Here is a 17,445-nt window from a genome sequence, read left to right on the forward strand (position 1 = left end):
TGAAGTAAAAGAAGAGCTCTACCCTCCTGCCCTAACTGCTCCATCCACCAAAGCCCTTACCAGTGGTATGAGACACCCAGGCTTTTAATCCCAGTGTATACATCAAGGTCAGCAAAGCCCAACTCTGAGCCAAAAAGCTGTTCAAACTGCAGCATTAGCTTTGCACCAGGCTTCCATTAATAAAGAGATCTGCAGCCTGTATTCATGTCCCATCAGACTCAAAACCATCTGGTTTCAGTCCCTGAAGATGGTTTAGCTACAGTGCCTCAAATAAAACTGAGAGGACAGATCTGTGGAAGGAAAAAAGCATGGAGGAAGGTGAAATGCAGAGCATTACAGAGAAGCAGAGCATGGAAGGGTACTCAAGGGAAGCATCCCTGTGTGCCTTGTGGCTCAGAACCAGCCAGAGGCAGATGAGGAGATGATCCAGCAGCACAGCCTGTGATATTCAACGTCTCCCAACACAGCCACCCGTACACCACCTTCCATCCTTCCCCCAGAAGCAGATGCCTCAGAAGGGCACACTCCAAGGGCTGTATATAAGGTAATATTTCCTCTCTTGTAGATACCCATTCCAGATAATTCAGATGAAACGCTTTCTAATTAAGAGAAGCTTATGTTTAATATATCTCACCGTTTTTAATATTTGTTTTCTCTTTGAAAGCAGTAAGATGCCTGGAAAACAATGACAAGAAGTCACAAAATTATCAAATTAAACCAGTCACATACCTGTTCATCAGAACCTCCAGAGGCAAATAATTCTCCAGTTCTTGAAAAGGCTACACAGGTGGCTGGCCCCTGCAAGCAGATTCAAAAGATTTAAAAAAATGTGAAAGAAAGCAAGGTGTTATAAAGCTTCCTTCATTACAGCTCTACAGAGTATTTCTCATTTGACACCAACACTCTAAAGGCAAAATTAAAGAAGCTCTTATCTGTCAGCTAAGTGAGCCACAGCTAAACCACTAAGCTTGCTGGCACACACCATTTCCCACATTTTTTCCCCCAGTTTAAGACATCTCTTCAATACCCATGACATTAGGACAGACAGAAACAAACCAAGTTTTACAGCTTCAGGTTTTTTCTTCTTCCTTCTCTCAATCATTCTCACTTCCCTTTAGAATTAGAAATATGTAAAACTCCTGTCCATCTATTAGAAGCAGGAACTCTGATGAATTTTGTTAAATGCAGCCTTGAGTTAGCCACCCAACAGAAAGGTTTAAGTGGAAAAACAAGGTTTAAAGATACAGATACAAAAGAGCACCAAAGGACATATTGAGAAAGACTGTTACAAATAAAACACCCTCACACCTGACAGTTCTGGGCATTCATGAATCATAACCCATCTCCTTTAAAAATATAAGACTTTAAACACATCTGAGGAGTGATGAATCCACCTTATAGGCTGCAACTGTCAAGCCTTCAGAATTTACATTTTCCAGGCTCCTCCTCACACCATGACTACTAGAACCACACATTCCTCATTACACAGCTATTTTAATACATTCCCAATCTTTCAGAAAGAATGCAGGAGGGTGCACGTAGGAAGGAGGAGGCAGGTGCTCTAGAGAGGCAGTTAAACAGATCTGGAAAATCATTGTGTGTCTGAGCAGAGGCACAACAGACAAACTGTTCTGCTTAAAATAAAAAGCTAAGGACTTGTAGTACAATTTTATGATGGCTACTGAACATGCTACTTTGCAGAATATCCTAAGACTGAGCTTCTAACCACACTGAAATGGTCAGAGGCAGGAATTAGCCCTTTCAGAGGCTCCTGACAAAAGGAGAGTTTTCCTCTTTCAAGTAAGATCACCTATCTCAGCAAGCAAGTAAGGAGCTTCTCCTTGTCCTGTATCAAGTTGCAAGGATGGACTATTCTATTAAGAGCTCATATCTTCCCAACGGGCACCACATGGGAATCTCACATCTAGTTTGGGTTTGGTTTCCCTTCTTTCCCTCCTACTTTGTAAAAGCAAACTCACCACTACAAATCCTGAAGGTAGGCAAATACCCAAAGACTGCAATCTGTAAACACCCAACTTCAATCTGTGTCCCACAGTCCCATGTGCTTTCAAATATTCTGGCACAAGAATATGCCAGCAAAACTGGAGCATTGATGTGGTCACTCCCAGTGTGAACAGTTTTAGATGCCTTAAAACACATCAAGGTATTTCCCTATGATCATTCCAGATGAGGTAACTTTGACAGGTTTTAAGGCCTTCTAATAGCAACACCTCACTCAAGACATCTTGCCAGAACTGATCCAGTAGCAGCAACTTCAAAATGCATGCACAGTCATCAGCATGACTTGGCTTGTTCAACTAACGCAGTATTAAGTACTGCAGATGTTTGAAACCAAAGACACTGCCATCAATCAGCTGAGACAAAGCCTTCTTCTGCCTTCTCCTCCCACCCACCTTCCCCAGCAGTTCAGCTCTGACTATAGTCAGGAATGAAGACTTGATTAAAAAAAAAAAAAAGTCAAAGACAAATAAGCAATAAGAAAGGGCAGAAATAGGTACACAGTCAGAAAACTGCAGTGGTGAACATATCCCAGAGCTGAGGATACAGAAGCTGCAGTCTAATAAACCAGCCAGGGCTGGGAGGACAAAAAAAAGTTCAAGGAATTGCTTAAGACAAAATGTTCAGGAACAAGCACAAGTGAGGAATAGTGGAGAATAGCAATGTTTCACAAAATTATTTTTATCAGTCTAAATATTTCAGTGTATTTAGACAAAATTTAGCACAATACAAATCATATCAAAACAGGCAATGAACTGACTCCAAAGTCATGGCATTCTGAAGGGAAAAAAAGTTCAACAGGACATATTCCTCCCAAAATAGAAACTCATATCAAAGACTGAATGTGCCTTTATAAGTTGAAAGAAGGGGAAGAAACAAGTCTATAGACACAACATCCTCTACAGATTTGTTTACGTAAATTAAGTGGAAAGTATTTTTGCTACATACACTTAGAGCACTCTTCCCGGGTAGAACAGGTTTGCTATAGTAACATACAAATAGTAGTTTGCCAAATACTCCTGCAATTTGATATAAACACACAAAACTAAAAAAGCTACATATGCCAGTGAGCAAACACAGCCTCCCATTTGTTTCAGGGAAGCATGACAGAGATTCTGATGAAGTCCTAGGCAACAGGTAGCATGGCAGGAGACTGAAAGATTAAAATCTTCCTTCAGGTATTTTTCTCTCTTTAAACTTACAGTTTGCATTAGAAGTGTCAAAAAGCAGCAGTTTCACATTCCATACAAGTTTCAGGGGGCATTTTAAGCTTATTTCCCATGCAACTAGAACATGTGGCAGCAACATTCTAAAGGACCACTTTATTCCTCTTTCTGTAGCAGGACAGAAATGGCCTTCTTTTAGTATTTCCTTAAGGTTCAGAAGTTCTAGTTTTGCATCCTCATTGTGCTAGGTGCTGCACAGAAGCTGCTAGCACCAGTCCCCAAATTACTACAGCTTCTTGCCTTGACTTAAACAGCAAACTGGAGGAAGAGGAGGCTGGACAATGAGATACACCAAGTAAGCAGTAAGGAACAATTCTATTTAGTTCTCAGCAGGCCAACTTGAGGACTGTCAAGCTTTTATTCATGTCAAAGTTTGACCTTACAATGACAGTTTTGGTGGTACTGGGAGAGAGCTAGAAAAACTTTGCAGGGAAGTACAGAAGAGAGCAAAAAATCACCCACCAGAAACGTTAAGCAGGAAGAACACTGCTCCTAATCAATACTCAACTTGTTTCCTCCAGGGAAACAGGAGCACCATGCAAGGTGGAGGTAAGTTGCAGGAAGCCTTGAAAAGAATTGCTCACACACTGCATGTGGCAAAGAAAAAGGAAACATAAAAAAGGAAGCAATACAGAAGGAATTAAAGGACCAAACATAGTCCTTTGCAGCAGTGCTCCCAATGAACAAGATTGAGGCAAGGTCAGATAATCACACCATGGCAGCTGAAATCCCAAGTGACATCCCACTGCTAGCTGTGTATGTAGGTAAGAAGGGTGAAGCACAGCACATTACACAATCTAATTCATGCACAGACTAACATTCAGAGATGGAAATTGCAGCTTCTCCTTGCTTTCCCTACTTTCTAGAGAAGGAGGCCACTCATCATCACAAGGCTGTATTGCCTTAGCAACCCACAGGTTGATTAACTTCCAGAGAAGATTAATGGCTTCAGTGCATTCATTGCCTGGAGAGATGAGATCCCAAGTCAGGATGCAGAATACAGCACTGAGTGACTGGCAGGATGCTGATAGCATCAGTAACAACTGACACAGAGATTCCAAGAGTCAACAGGAACAGCACCCCTGAACACAAAGTTGCCAAAGGCGGAGCTACAAATAGATCTCTCTGAAATTAATACTTAAGAGAAAGGCCAAGAGTTTAGTTTAGAGAAATGTAAATATGCCTGCATGCAGATAGCAGAGGAATATGTACTATCTACACATAATAAGCAGACAGCCATGGAGAAGCCCCTCCTGAACACCATTTCCTCCCTCACAGAGCTGCTGGAGGACAGAGGCACACAATTTCAAGAAGAGGAGGGCCAAACCCAACAGTCAGCTCAAGTCAAGAGACATCAGACTTGCAAGCTTCAGCTAGAAACAGAGCTAACGTTTTGGCTTCAGCATAACAGAAGAAACAAGAGCCAGGATGGAGAAGGTCCAGGAATAAACCAGGAGAGCAGTTTAATGATGCACAGTCTACAAGATGAAAGGAGAGGCAGAAAGGAAGGTAGCTGGAGAGACAAGTGGGGTCAAGGATGCTGGTAGTGAGGGGTTTTATGCACTTTTTTTAAAAATTCTGAAACTAACGCATACCAGAGAGAAGGCAGGTAACAGGGTAAGGGAGTTGCCAAGAACAAGGCATATCTAGAGGGTGCAAATAGTTGATTAAAAGAGAGCTTCCTCCTCTGCTGCCCACGAAGGAAGAAGTAGAAATGGAAAGATGCAAGCCAGTATGGCTCAACTGGACAACTCCCCTGAAGAGATTAACCAGTGCAAATAGAAAAAGGACTTACAAGTGGGGATGAGGTCAGGGAAGCAAATCAGAGGCAGTAACAAGCACACCGGGATCCTAGGCATAGGATCATCAGTTCAGGTGTAAAAAGAAATAATAATAAACAGAAGTCATAGCTACTGTTCACACTGCTCTCAACTGCTTCATGGCACAGGAGAAGATGACAAGTCATGCTTAGACTGATGGACATTGAAATGACAGAGGGTAGAGGAGCAAAAGATGGAAAGAATAACTGATCCAGACATCTAGGAAAAAACCAAGAGCAGGTAAGAAACTTGATAAATGCATTTGAGTGTAAAAGAATATAGAGGACCTGAGACAAGAGGCTGATGCCATGTGCCTTTCACCTATCACTTTTTTTCAGCAGCAGATAAACCAGTGAAAAGAGTTCAGTGAGGACCAGTTCAAGATAACAGACTTTTTGGGAAGGTGGAAGCACTGAGCCTGTATTTGAGAATCAATTACAAACTTGCAGCAAGGGAACCCACAGCTATGAGGATCTATTCAATATCACCAGAAAAGGTGAATAACAATAGCAAGACACATAGGAAAAGAAAGCTGAATTCAAAGATGACAGGAGCAAGAAGAAATACAAGGGGCAATACAGGTGACAATTACTCCCACTTGTTTCAAAGTTGGTACAGGATGCAGCACATATCCTGAAGAAGCATCAGGCAGGAAAATCCAAATCTTAGAATGAAGCAGGAGCTGGGAAAAAAAAAGCTATTAAAGCCATGGATGTTTATTTTCTTTTTACAAACAGCACAGACATCCCAAAGGCAATGTAAAGAGGGGAAAAGGTGCCAGCAAAGGCACTTTACACTGCCAAATCAGAAGGCACAGAACAGAGATGAATATTGTCCTCAAGTGGGGATGGAGTGGAAAGTGATAGGAGCTATGGAAAGAATCCACATATCTAAGGGTAAGAACAAGAAAATTGTTCAGATAAAAAGGGCAGATTCCTAGAAACTGCACAACAGAGGTGATAATACAAAGGACAGAAAGTGAGAGTGAAAAGGAACCAAGGAGAACAGCACAGCTAACCTAGGGAATATTTATACTGGCACCTGATAATTGAATCTTCAGCAGCTTTTTATCTCCTGAAAGCTTCAGTTAAAAAAAAAAAAGTACAAGGGAACACTAGACTTGTATTTCTTTTTAATACTCAAAACCAGACTGAAAATCAATTGCTTTTTGTTTGCAACACACCCCTTTTCTCCCTTCATTGGTTCAGTTCTGTGTAGCTCTGAGTGAGATACCCTCACACCCTTCAAAGATGGCCAGGCCCACACAATGTTTAATGCCACCTAGGTGGAGCTGGCAGCAGACAGTAAAGGAGCACATTTGTGTCTCATGCACCTGCTGAGCTCTTGCTCTTTAGTCACCCAGCAAAGCAGAGAGCACTTATGCCACCCACACAGGTGGAATGCAGCTACTTCATAGTTCAAGTCAAGGCTGCTTGGAGAAACATAACTTTGCATTTTCTGTCTTCCTATTTATAAACATAACAATGCACATGTTTTTTAAATATTTACTGAGAACTTCCATTCCACTAAGGAAGTCAGTCTGGAAACACTCTCATCAAATCACTCCAAAGGGCAAACAAGCACTGTACACATACCTGCTCTCCTCTATCCACTCTCCAGAGATGACTTATGGCCCCCAAAACATTCTGTTCCTCGACAATGATTCAGTATCAGAGTTGGACCTACATACCAACCCAGTGCCTCATCAATATGGAATTAGGCAAGAGTACTCCACAGCTTGAAGCACTCCAGAATTAAAATATGCAGCACAATACAGAATGATACTTTGCAGCTGCAAGATGTCAGCTCCAAGCTGCAAACTCCTGTCTTGAACAATCCTTCTGCTCCAAGGGGGCCAGCTACATTACAATTAAAGACAGCAATGTAAACTTGGCAGTCCTCTCTGTGTAAACTACAGCTAATCAGCTGCTAACAAATTCCCGGCACTCCAGCAGTTGCGTCAAAGTATCTCTGAAAGGACCTCACGTTTTTGTTCCTTCAAGTGTCCCCTTGCAGGAACAGCCTTCCCAGAACAGCACTAACAGCAGTCAGAGCAAAGTCTCAACCAGCACGTTCACCCACAGTCACAGATCAAGAATGTCTTCAGAACATGTTCATTTGGTGACTAACCTATAGGCCTCACTGAAAAATGGTAAATCTACTTTATGAGCAAAAAAATCCACACCGACTTCATTTTTAGTCAGTTGGAGATACTGGCAGAAAAAATAAAATTAACTAAAATCAACATGGAGCAGCCTGGCTTTATCTATAATCAGAGCAGGCTAGGGAAGGTGTCAGTGCAAGAATCCACCCCAGCAGCTTCTGATGAAAGCAGGGCCTTTTGTCACTGCTGGCCACTTACTGTGAATGAAGCAAAGATTATGGTATCCTTTTAGTGGAAAAAGGCAGGAATCTTAAAGCAAGAACCAACCCACAACAAAACAGCATATGCTAACAGAGGGAATGCCTGCCCAGGGCTCTGCTAGGACTGGCTCCACAGCCATCTCCACGCCATACCCTTTAAAAAGACCAGAAAGCCACTACAAGCCACTTTTATACTTGTTGCCAACTGAAAGGAGGTGGCATCCCACAGTAGGAACAACCCTTCAGCTGTGCCAGTGTTAAAGCATTTCCAGTGCCACTAAGATGGCTGCGAGAGAACAGCAGACGTTGTCTTACTGATCTGCAACAGTGGGGGAAAAAATACAGACCTTTAACTCTACTTCTGAACAGATGTTTCACAAATCAACTGTTTTGGAGAAGCTCTAGGTACAGCATCAGCCTAAAGGAACTTTCTATTGTCTGATTCTCAGAATCTTGCTGAAAAATAACCAGGCATATCCCCTACTGAGGCAAAGATGAGAAGTACAAAGGTCCCTCTGCACTTACCCTTTTCCAGAAAGCTACTTCCTAAGCAGTCACATGGCTAATTAACACAACAGACAAAATATGAAAATGAGACCAGGACAAGAGTTAGAAGCTTTGCAGCCTCTATACACTAGGGTTATCAACTCAGTACAGTTTTCAAAATAAGGAAGCCTTATGCAGTTGAAGCTTACATATTAGAACAGCCACATTTTAATTATCTTTCCCCCATTCTTTTCAGCATTTGAATGGTTTGGTCAGTTGTAATCAGATATTCTCATTAAGTGGAGCTTCAAGTATGAGGTTGTTCCATTTTACTAATAATGTTACAAAAACTGAGAAAAAAATTAACTTATAGCAAAAGAGAAGTTCCAGAACAAACCTGACATCAGTAAGGCAGTCACTAGAGGTAAAGCCACAAGAAGCCAGAATTATCAGTTTTGCAGCTTACATAGCATGGTATTGCCCAGAACCATCTCCACCACCCCCCAGTATCTTCAGGCTATGATTTTTTCCCCAGTTAGTTTTGATGCTTCAAGACTCAGCCCCCATTTTAACAGAGACAAAGGGGTTAAACTTTCTTTTCCCTTTGCCCCTTTAGAAAGGGAACCTTTAAAGCAGGTCTGCTTTTTCATGCCTTTGAGCCCCATTCAGCATCAACAATAAATTAGTCTATTTTCATTTAACATTTAAAGAGAGATCCAAGCATTCATATAATTAACCTTACAGGCAACACATCCAGCAGCATAATACAAACAGGCAAATCAGTTAAACTTAATAAACCAACAGCATTTATCACCTACAATTATTTAATTCAGTCAATTAACAAAATGGAAATGTGTTCCCAAATCATGTCCCACAATATATTTCCTCCCTCTCTGTCCTTAAGTCTCCTGCCAGATGAATAGCATTTATCTTCACAACATCTGTGTCAGGGGGGCAAGTGTTCCTTGAACCACTCCAGAGAGGGAGACAGTCAAAGCTGCAGTACAGAGAGTGAACACCAGACCCAGGATTAAACCTTGGGGCACAGCTCTGATTGAGCCCCTGAGGACTTGCATCCTCAGTACTGGAGCTCCCTTTCTATCTTGCTTTCTCATCTGCCCCATTCCTGCCTCACTTCCTTTCTTCCCCATATTCCCTTCAAAATTGTCATGATCTCAGAGATTGTTAGTAGTAATATAATCATTTATATAAGGAAGTTTTCAAAAGATTTTTGGCCAGGAAGAATGAAAAGCTCCCAACACAAGTTTGTCTTGTTTGTTATAGATTTGTATGCTACTGTAGAAAAGGTTTTGTCTCACCTGGTGACCATGAAGAGTATACAGAAGTCTTCCTTCTAGCAAGTCCAGAATTTTAAGAGTTGAATCATTGGAAGCAGTAACCAGATAGTTTCCAGAGGGGTGAAAGGAAAGACTGTTTACCACAGCACTGTGCACTGAAGATGGAAAAAGATGTACATAATAATAACTGAAAACAGCTTACACAAGTCCAAGGCAAAAGAATAAAATAAAGTACTACCACATTCCAATTTTTAATATAAAGGTTAACAGGGAAACTATAATGGGGGAATAAAAGTTCCACAAAAACTTCTCGAAGTATTGCAGAACAAGGGCAGTATTCAATTCTTGTAAAAATAGGCACTATTTTATTGAAAGGAAAAAGGAAGTTTTGCCAGTTATTCTGGGAGATTTAAAGCTACAAAAGCTTCCAGCATGGCCCAAAAATGTAACTATATGCACAAGTGAACTATATGATTCTGTGAGAGAGCTGGACACTGACATATTTTACTACTGTGGAGCTGCTGTTCCTGCTCCCAGGTGATTCTAGGCTAAAATCCATATGCTCATACATTATGGAGAAGATTGAAATTGTGACAAAAGACAAACTCTAAGTCGGGTTTGCACAGATTCTTTTGGCTTACAACCTGACTTTGACCAAGACTGGGTTTCAGAGAAACTAGGAAAGAACCACCAGCAACTTGAAAGTCATCCAGGATAAGCATTATTCCTCCAGACACCCATTTTACCTCACCAAAACATTAGACCAAATATGAACAGACAAACTATAAAGAACGTGAGCTTCCAATAAAGCAATCCTTCCCCCATGGCAGTGAAGTATAAGACTTATTTTGAAGAAAGTTAAGGAAAATGCTCTAGGAAAAACACCAAACTCCACTTTTTATTTTCAGTGTAACATTAAAAATCTACCTACTGCAGGGCTTCTTTTTCCCTCCTCCAACTTTTAGGAAACTGAACATATTTATTTATGAGAACATGCAGTACTTAAGATGTGCACAGTTTTCTGAGTGTGTGACATTACAGAATATTAAGACTATGCTTGAAGAGGGTTTTAACTATTCAATTCTTCTTTTTCTGTGTGCCCTCCAAATGCTCAGGTACCTCAAATCTACTACTACCAGAACATCTTTCTCCAAATAAATCTATATTCCCTTCAGAGTGTACTGTGCAGTCCAAATCCAAACTGTATGTTAAAACTCATGCAAAATACAACTTCAAAGAAACTAGAACCAAGTATTATCTTCTGCAGATGCAGACTTGAAGCAGAAAACTGAAATAATCTTGTTCAATTGTAAAACAGAGAGCATCTACTTTTCAAACTCTGAGCAACACTAGATACCTCAGCTTAAGTTCTGAGAACACAGCTCCATTTGATCTGGACTACTAGAAAACACAGAAGAAAACCTTAACACAACACAGGTATCTTTCTAAATAGGTTATTCTTGTTGGTGAACTCTATCAAACAGCTACATCTTCCTCTATGCCCCAGTCCTGCATTACACTCTGTATTAAAGGAGAAAAAAAAATCTACACAGTTTTTCCTCCTGCGAAAGTGCTAAATAGACTTCTTCTTTGAAAATGTTGTTCTGAGTGATTTGTAATATTCCTCACCCCATTACTGCCTGTCTTCAAAGGCAATCATATTTTGTCAACTAAGGCAAGTCCTGAAAAGAATCACACTAGAAATAGACAAAGTTAGTGACACAGCTTCCAAGTTCCAGATAGTGAATAAAGCATTCATAATGGAAAGAAATCACACAGACTCTGGCTGTGTAAGCAGCTGCAGCTACTGTGCCAAGGAGTTCTTTGCTGTCGTAAGCTCAGAGCAAACTTCATCTCTCCCCTGCTAAACCATTTTATACCTCCCACAAGACCATTCCCAAGACATCTCCAAAAGCTTCCCAACACATCCTGCAACCTCACTGCATTTCATGCTGCAAACACTAAATCCAGCACAGCACAAGGTGCCATCTCCCCCTGACTTGCTGCTACAAGCCTCCCTTTCCACCAGCCAAACCCTAGAAAAGTACTGGACATCCACTGGGGGGTTGATCACTAAAGCTGAGTTGTGCCTGCCCAAAGGGTTACTGAACATAGCTGTCCCAAGGCTGGAAATACTACTTCATGTAACTGGTGAATGTCATGTCCTAGTAACTCTGTAATGTAAATTGCAATTAAAAAAAGTGTTAGAGCTGTTTCCACAGGCCTGCAGAGGTTCCCCTCCACACCCCCTTATTGCACAGGAAAAATTGGCTGGCAATTGTTCATTTTTGTAGGAAGATGGCCTGCTGCAGCAAGAAGCTAATGCCAGTGAGAGAATTTAATAAAGCATCTGTTCTGCACAGTTAATGCAACCAAAGCATACTTCACTTTGCTAAAAAACCAACACACACCATTCAAAAGGTTTTGCAGTTTGCTCTCTACTTCCAACTTTCAATTACATAACTCACAGTTGGAATAAGAGCAACACTGCTAAAAGACTGATAAGTTTTGGAAAACAACCCAATTTAACAAGCAACGATCTGTGGCCGGGGTATTTATCTATTAACTCCTCGAAGCAACTCAGTTCTCAAAGAAGATTCCCCTGAACCCCGGCAGCACAGGCAGGTACTGAGGAAGAGTTGCCCTCTAGTGGGAGTGAGACGGAAGCTCTCACCCGATTTAGCCAAAAATGATGAGCATAAACTCTCAGAAGAGCAGGACTTAAAAACACATCTCCAGAGCATGTTACAAATGCAACCACATCTGCGTGGATTACTGGATACAGCTACCAGTGCAATTTTAGGATTCTTTGTTTTTTATCACTATTTCTAGTTCAAAGTTTAATAAAAAATTAGAATTTACACAGTAGCTGTTAAAAATAACACTCCTAACAGATAAACACTTTGATAACAAGGGTGTCAGCCTAAACTGCTGTTGAGTAAGGGTGGAGTAGAGGGGACATACATCTAACTCCAAGACACAAAAAATAAACCTGGCAGCCACCCTAATTACTATTAGATTTAGACAATTCAATAGCAGTAAGTGGAAAGCCAAGTTATAATGTGGCTGGAAACATGCTCTGCAGATCTTGCCACTGTTGAAAAGCTGATAAAGTAGGTTAAAGGGCAATCTGAAACTGTTCAAGTATTTAAACATACTGCCTATTTTAACAACAAGACTTCAGAAAAGCATTTGCAAGTTTTGATATGGTTAACAATACTTATTACACAAAAAACCACACTTCAGTATTCATATTTGTACCAGGTCAATACTGATAAACTGGAACAGTAGTCTTCAAAAGGTTTGATTTTCATTAGATTTTGTTAACTACTGGAGAACTGGAAACAAAATTCTGTAAGAATAACTAAAGAAATAAATCACATTATACAAGATTTCAAGGAGTTCAGACATGGCTACAGTTAAAAAAAATAGTTCAAACTGCTCAACAACACAGGAAAAAAAATACACTTGAGAGGATGACCCTTGATTTAGAAGGCAGGAATAAAACACAATCCAGGAGCAAGAAGTAGATACTAAAATAAGGAATTATGTTCCAACATTGGTGGTGCTTAATAGGTATGATCAGATGATCACAATGATGTTTCCACCAATATGCCAAGAGAAAAGGACAGCCCTTTATGGCAGAATTCTGAAAACATTCCAAAGTCTGTAGTGTTTGTACTCTACAGCAACTTCTTTTTGAGGAACTTTTCTATGGAACCCAAAGGACTTTCATAACTTTAATATACTCTCTGCACACAAACCTCATCTGCTTTGAAATGAGTAACTCCCATTGCTCTTATCTGCCAGAAGAGGTTTAAGCTTTCACAGGTTGCCCTGAAGGAAGGAAGACAGAACTCTGCTCCTCAAATCCCTGTTTTCTCTACCCTTTTATGTCAAGGGAAACTACAGAATCTGCATTGCTTCCCTGCAAATTCTTTCAACAACTTGCAAATGAAGGGATACACAGTCAAAAGCACTTGAAAAACAATTATAGTTACATAAAGCCAGGCAGACAAACAGCTTTAATTTAGAGCTCCATTTTTGTCTCTTAACTGCAAAGTTAGCAGGAATCAGCTGCAAACTATTTCACTGATCTGCCTTTTCTGCTTGGCATTCAGCTGTGGTGCTGCTGCAGAGGGAACTGAGAGTATCTGATGAGGATGGCAGAAAGAATAACACAGCAAGCTCCAGCCTGGTATCTTTAAACTGCTTCAGTAGCACACCAAAAGCAGTCTTCATGAAAAGCCAGCAAAATTAAGTTTAATAAGCTATCTCTACTGAAAATGGTGCTTGAGAATGTATGGATTTACAAAATAATATGGAAGGTCTAAAAAAATTGTTAATACTAAAGAAATGCCACATTTAGGTTCAAGCAACTAATGGGCATAAAACAATGCAACTGAGCTCAAAGAAGCTTACAGTGATGGGAAAGGACCTTTTTCCCATCCACTTCTATCAACAGAAGCACTGATCAGTTTGACAAGAAGAGGTAAAGGGAGAACAAATCACTTTGAAGGTAAGGACAAAAAACCAAAATGTAGACTTGTAACTATAAAAGCTGGTTACTGCAAGGACAAGCCAAGATGGACAAGTCATATCAAGTTCAAAGCTCATTCTGGAAGCTGAAAACCAAAGGAAATACTGGAGAGGGAACTGCAAACAGATCATGGTATAAAACTGCAAACGATTGATTTTCATTTTCCTCTTTTCTTAACTTTTCCTTATGTTCCTTGTGAAGGACTTAACCTTTTGCTTTGCTGGAAAGCATCTGGTTCCTCCTATAAGTTTACTCAGAAGCAAAAGCCACATCATTTTAAGGCATGTATGTTGTTCTCTCAAGAACAGCAAATTTGAGACAAATGGCATTGCAGGTAACACCTATGCACACCTGCAACACAGGACAGTTTCAAGCTTGCTTTTCCACCCTTTTTCATGGTGTCCAGTGCAGGAAACATTAGAAAATAGATATATCTCACCAATATATATGTATAAGTCTTGAAGGTAGCACACAGGAAAGCATGATGTTTGGTGAAAAAAAGGCTTCCACTGGCAGGCCTAACTCTGTGCTTTTCTGGAAAATCAGGAGGTGGTAGAGAAACAAGCCTTGGACTTCAGAGCAATTCATATCAATATGTGGAAAGTTCTGACTTTCCTAAGATCTTAACTTGCCTTGGTAATGTTGAAGAAGTCTATTCATCCTAATGTCCCACACCTTCACTGTGTTATCTGTGCCAGCCACAGCAATGCAGGTACCACTGGGATGGAAATCCACGTGATTCACAAACCTGTAAATTGCAGTTAAACCCAACTGGTTACATTCAGCTCTTGCTGGAGATCAAAAAAGTCTTTTCAAGAAGGGAAGCTCCATCATGGTGCATCAAGCATTACTGAAAGGAGTTTTCAAGGAACTTGAAAATTCCAATTGCTAAACTTCTGTCAAGGCTTTGTTATAACCCCAAGCAGACTGCAGGATTCTATCTAAGCCATCTTCCAAGTTTTACATCCCAGGTGTAGGAGCTGTAGACACAAGCTTTCTGAAATCTGATGGATCTGACTGTCACAACAACATTCTCAAGTGTTCATTTAATGTTTGCATAATATATGTCTCCTACTGAATTACCAGGTTTTCCAGAGCAGTGTGTACAAGACTGAAGAGAAGTATTTCTTCTATTACTCTTAAAGAATTTCAAAATGGAACATACTGAATTTGTGCCTGAATCTGATGTTGCCACTTAAAAGGTAGCAAAGCTGAGACCAAATTTCTTTCTGGGCTTGCATGCAACCAGTGTTTATTTTGAACACACAAAAACCTTCAGAACCTTCAGTGAAGAGCATCTTTTAGTTCCTTACTCAGCCCATGCAAGAAAATATACAAAAGTAAAAATCCTTTGAGTATTCCTGTAATAACTGACAAGATTCAACCCTTTCAGTCTTGTAACAACAGCTGAGGAAGCAGAGATTTCAGTTGGTTGTTTGGACAAGGTATATTCTTAAAAGCACTGGAAAAAACTAATTTGCCAAGGTCCAAGCCACCCTGGAAGCTCTTCTGTGCACCTCATCCTCTGCAGACTGCTTTTGTAATAGGTGCTCTTCCCTTTTTAAGAGGTAGAAACAATTGCCAGGATAAGGGCTTCTGATTGAAGTCACAAAACCAGGTGTACATTCACCAGGCATCCTCGTTTCAGCAATCACCAGCAGGCTGGTCCTGGTGTATTGCAAGGTACTCACCCCCCATGCTCACAGAAGGAGTGGATACATTCTCTGCTGGTTTTATCCCACAGTTTGACAGTTTTATCATCACTGGCTGACACTATTAATCGTCCATCAGGAGAGAACCTAAAGACAAGAGTTACAGCAATTAAAAATGCCTCCAGACAAAAGCTGTAGAGGGACAACTGACTGGGCCACCTGTCAAGGTGTGTTGGTAACACTCCCCACTCAGTGAGGCATCAGTCAGATCTAAAATCCAATCTCTGTAAGTTGAGTGCTAACAGCAAGCCTTAAGTCCCCACACTATCCCAAATTCCTAAGCAAATAAAATAATCCACAGGAAAGTCTTCAGTCTGACTTAAGATCTGCTGTTCTGCTTGCTTCAATTTTAAGTGTATCTCAAATTGTTTCTCTACCCTGATTTACCCAGTAAGCATTCAGAGCAGTAAAATTACTCCCAAAGTAACAGCAGCAGCAGCAGATGCTTTATCATTTAAGTGCCTCAGAAGAATGTGTTAAGCTCAAGAACAGAGATCAGTATCTCTTTTCAGAGGCAGACATTATACAGGACTTAACCTAACTAGAGATAATCAACATCCATACTGGGAAAACATTCTTACATTCTTCCTACTCAACAGGGGGCATCTATACTACTACCTCCCACTGTCACCACCACATTCAAGAACTTTTTGCCTAAGGAGAGATCATGGCTTTATTCTAACTACATATATACATAGAAACTCCTCAGAACAACATAAATGGACAACTGAAAATCAAATCTGAGACAGTTTTCAGGAAATAGTGTTATTATGGCAGAACTTTCAGCTTTTTGGTAGGAGCTCAGGTGATGATTTTTAACCAAATGCCTAACAAATCTAGAAATAAGAATTATAAATCTCTCATTCTCCTTCTGTTAGCAATTTCAAGATCCAAAAGTCTCCATACCAGGTAAAAGCAAATCACCAGGCAGGAAAGTCTCACTGCAGAGACACAAATCAGGTACACAACTATGAGCCAAGGGACCTCTCCACAGGTGAGCACTACATTTCAGTCACAGTTTCTCAGTTTTCAGAAAGCTAAACTTACCTGGCACAGCGAACCCAGTTTATGTGTTGACTAAGTGAGAACAGAAACTTCTGCCTGTGAACTGTCCACACTTTGACTGTTTTGTCATCAGAAGCTGTAAGGAAGGACTGGCCATCACTGGAGAAATGAACACTTCTTACAGTTGCTGTATGAGCCTTGAACACAGTAGATTCTCCTTTGCTATATAGAAGGGAAAAAAAAACCACTTCAAAAATGCACAACAGGACAGCAACATTATGTACCTGAAAACACAAAGTTCCTCTATGCTGAGCTGTGCCTTATCTGCCTTTTCCATAGGAAATTCACGTGCTCACACTGGGAAGAAAATGTTAACCAACCCCACCTAGAATGATGCTTTGTGAGCTATACAGAATACACAGCCAAAACACTTGTTCCAGTTCAATACTGGAGCCTGATCCAAACAGGATACCCATATATCCTATAAAGGGGCAGAAATGCTATTTGTACCCTTTAAAAGAACATTTATGGAAACATTGATATCAAAGAAGATGCTGAGATTCTGTTAGCAGAGGCTTTGCTGTAAGGCAGGTGTGTTGGCACAGTTCATCCAGACAGAGCCAAGCAGGCAACTCCCTCACCACAATTCCTGCAACTCCAGCTGAATGCTTCTGATGTGGCATCTTCCAAGAAATACCACACCTGATTTCAGCAGGCCTGGTGTACTACATGGAGCAAGCCACCAGTAACACAGCCAGGCAAGACAAGACAAGGAATTTCAAAATAAATGCACAAAGGCATTCTTCTGGCAAACAAATGCAAGGTATATTTAGAGAACCCAAGTGCAATATACTTAGAGATTCAACAGACATATGGAATTCTGGGTCCAAAATACATGTCTGGCATGTAGTGTGCTAACAGAAGCTCAATATTCACAGAAAGAAAGACAGAGTAGCTTGCTACCTTCTCCACTAG

General features: G+C 40.6%; 1 protein-coding gene across 1 annotated transcript in view; it reads right to left on the reverse strand.

Annotated features, from left to right (window-relative positions):
* The window catches only part of POC1A (POC1 centriolar protein A), a 51,873-nt gene that overhangs the window by 30,620 nt on the left and 3,808 nt on the right, over positions 1-17,445 (reverse strand). Inside the window, exons 4-8 of the mRNA XM_071755715.1 lie at positions 16,513-16,692; positions 15,445-15,552; positions 14,386-14,501; positions 9,235-9,368; positions 730-798 (exon numbers count right to left, since the gene is read on the reverse strand). Coding sequence (XP_071611816.1) covers positions 730-798; positions 9,235-9,368; positions 14,386-14,501; positions 15,445-15,552; positions 16,513-16,692 — 607 coding nt within the window. The remainder of the gene's footprint in view (positions 1-729; positions 799-9,234; positions 9,369-14,385; positions 14,502-15,444; positions 15,553-16,512; positions 16,693-17,445) is intronic.

This window comes from Heliangelus exortis, chromosome 12 (genome assembly GCF_036169615.1).
Source record: "Heliangelus exortis chromosome 12, bHelExo1.hap1, whole genome shotgun sequence".
Taxonomy (NCBI): Eukaryota; Metazoa; Chordata; class Aves; order Apodiformes; family Trochilidae; genus Heliangelus; species Heliangelus exortis.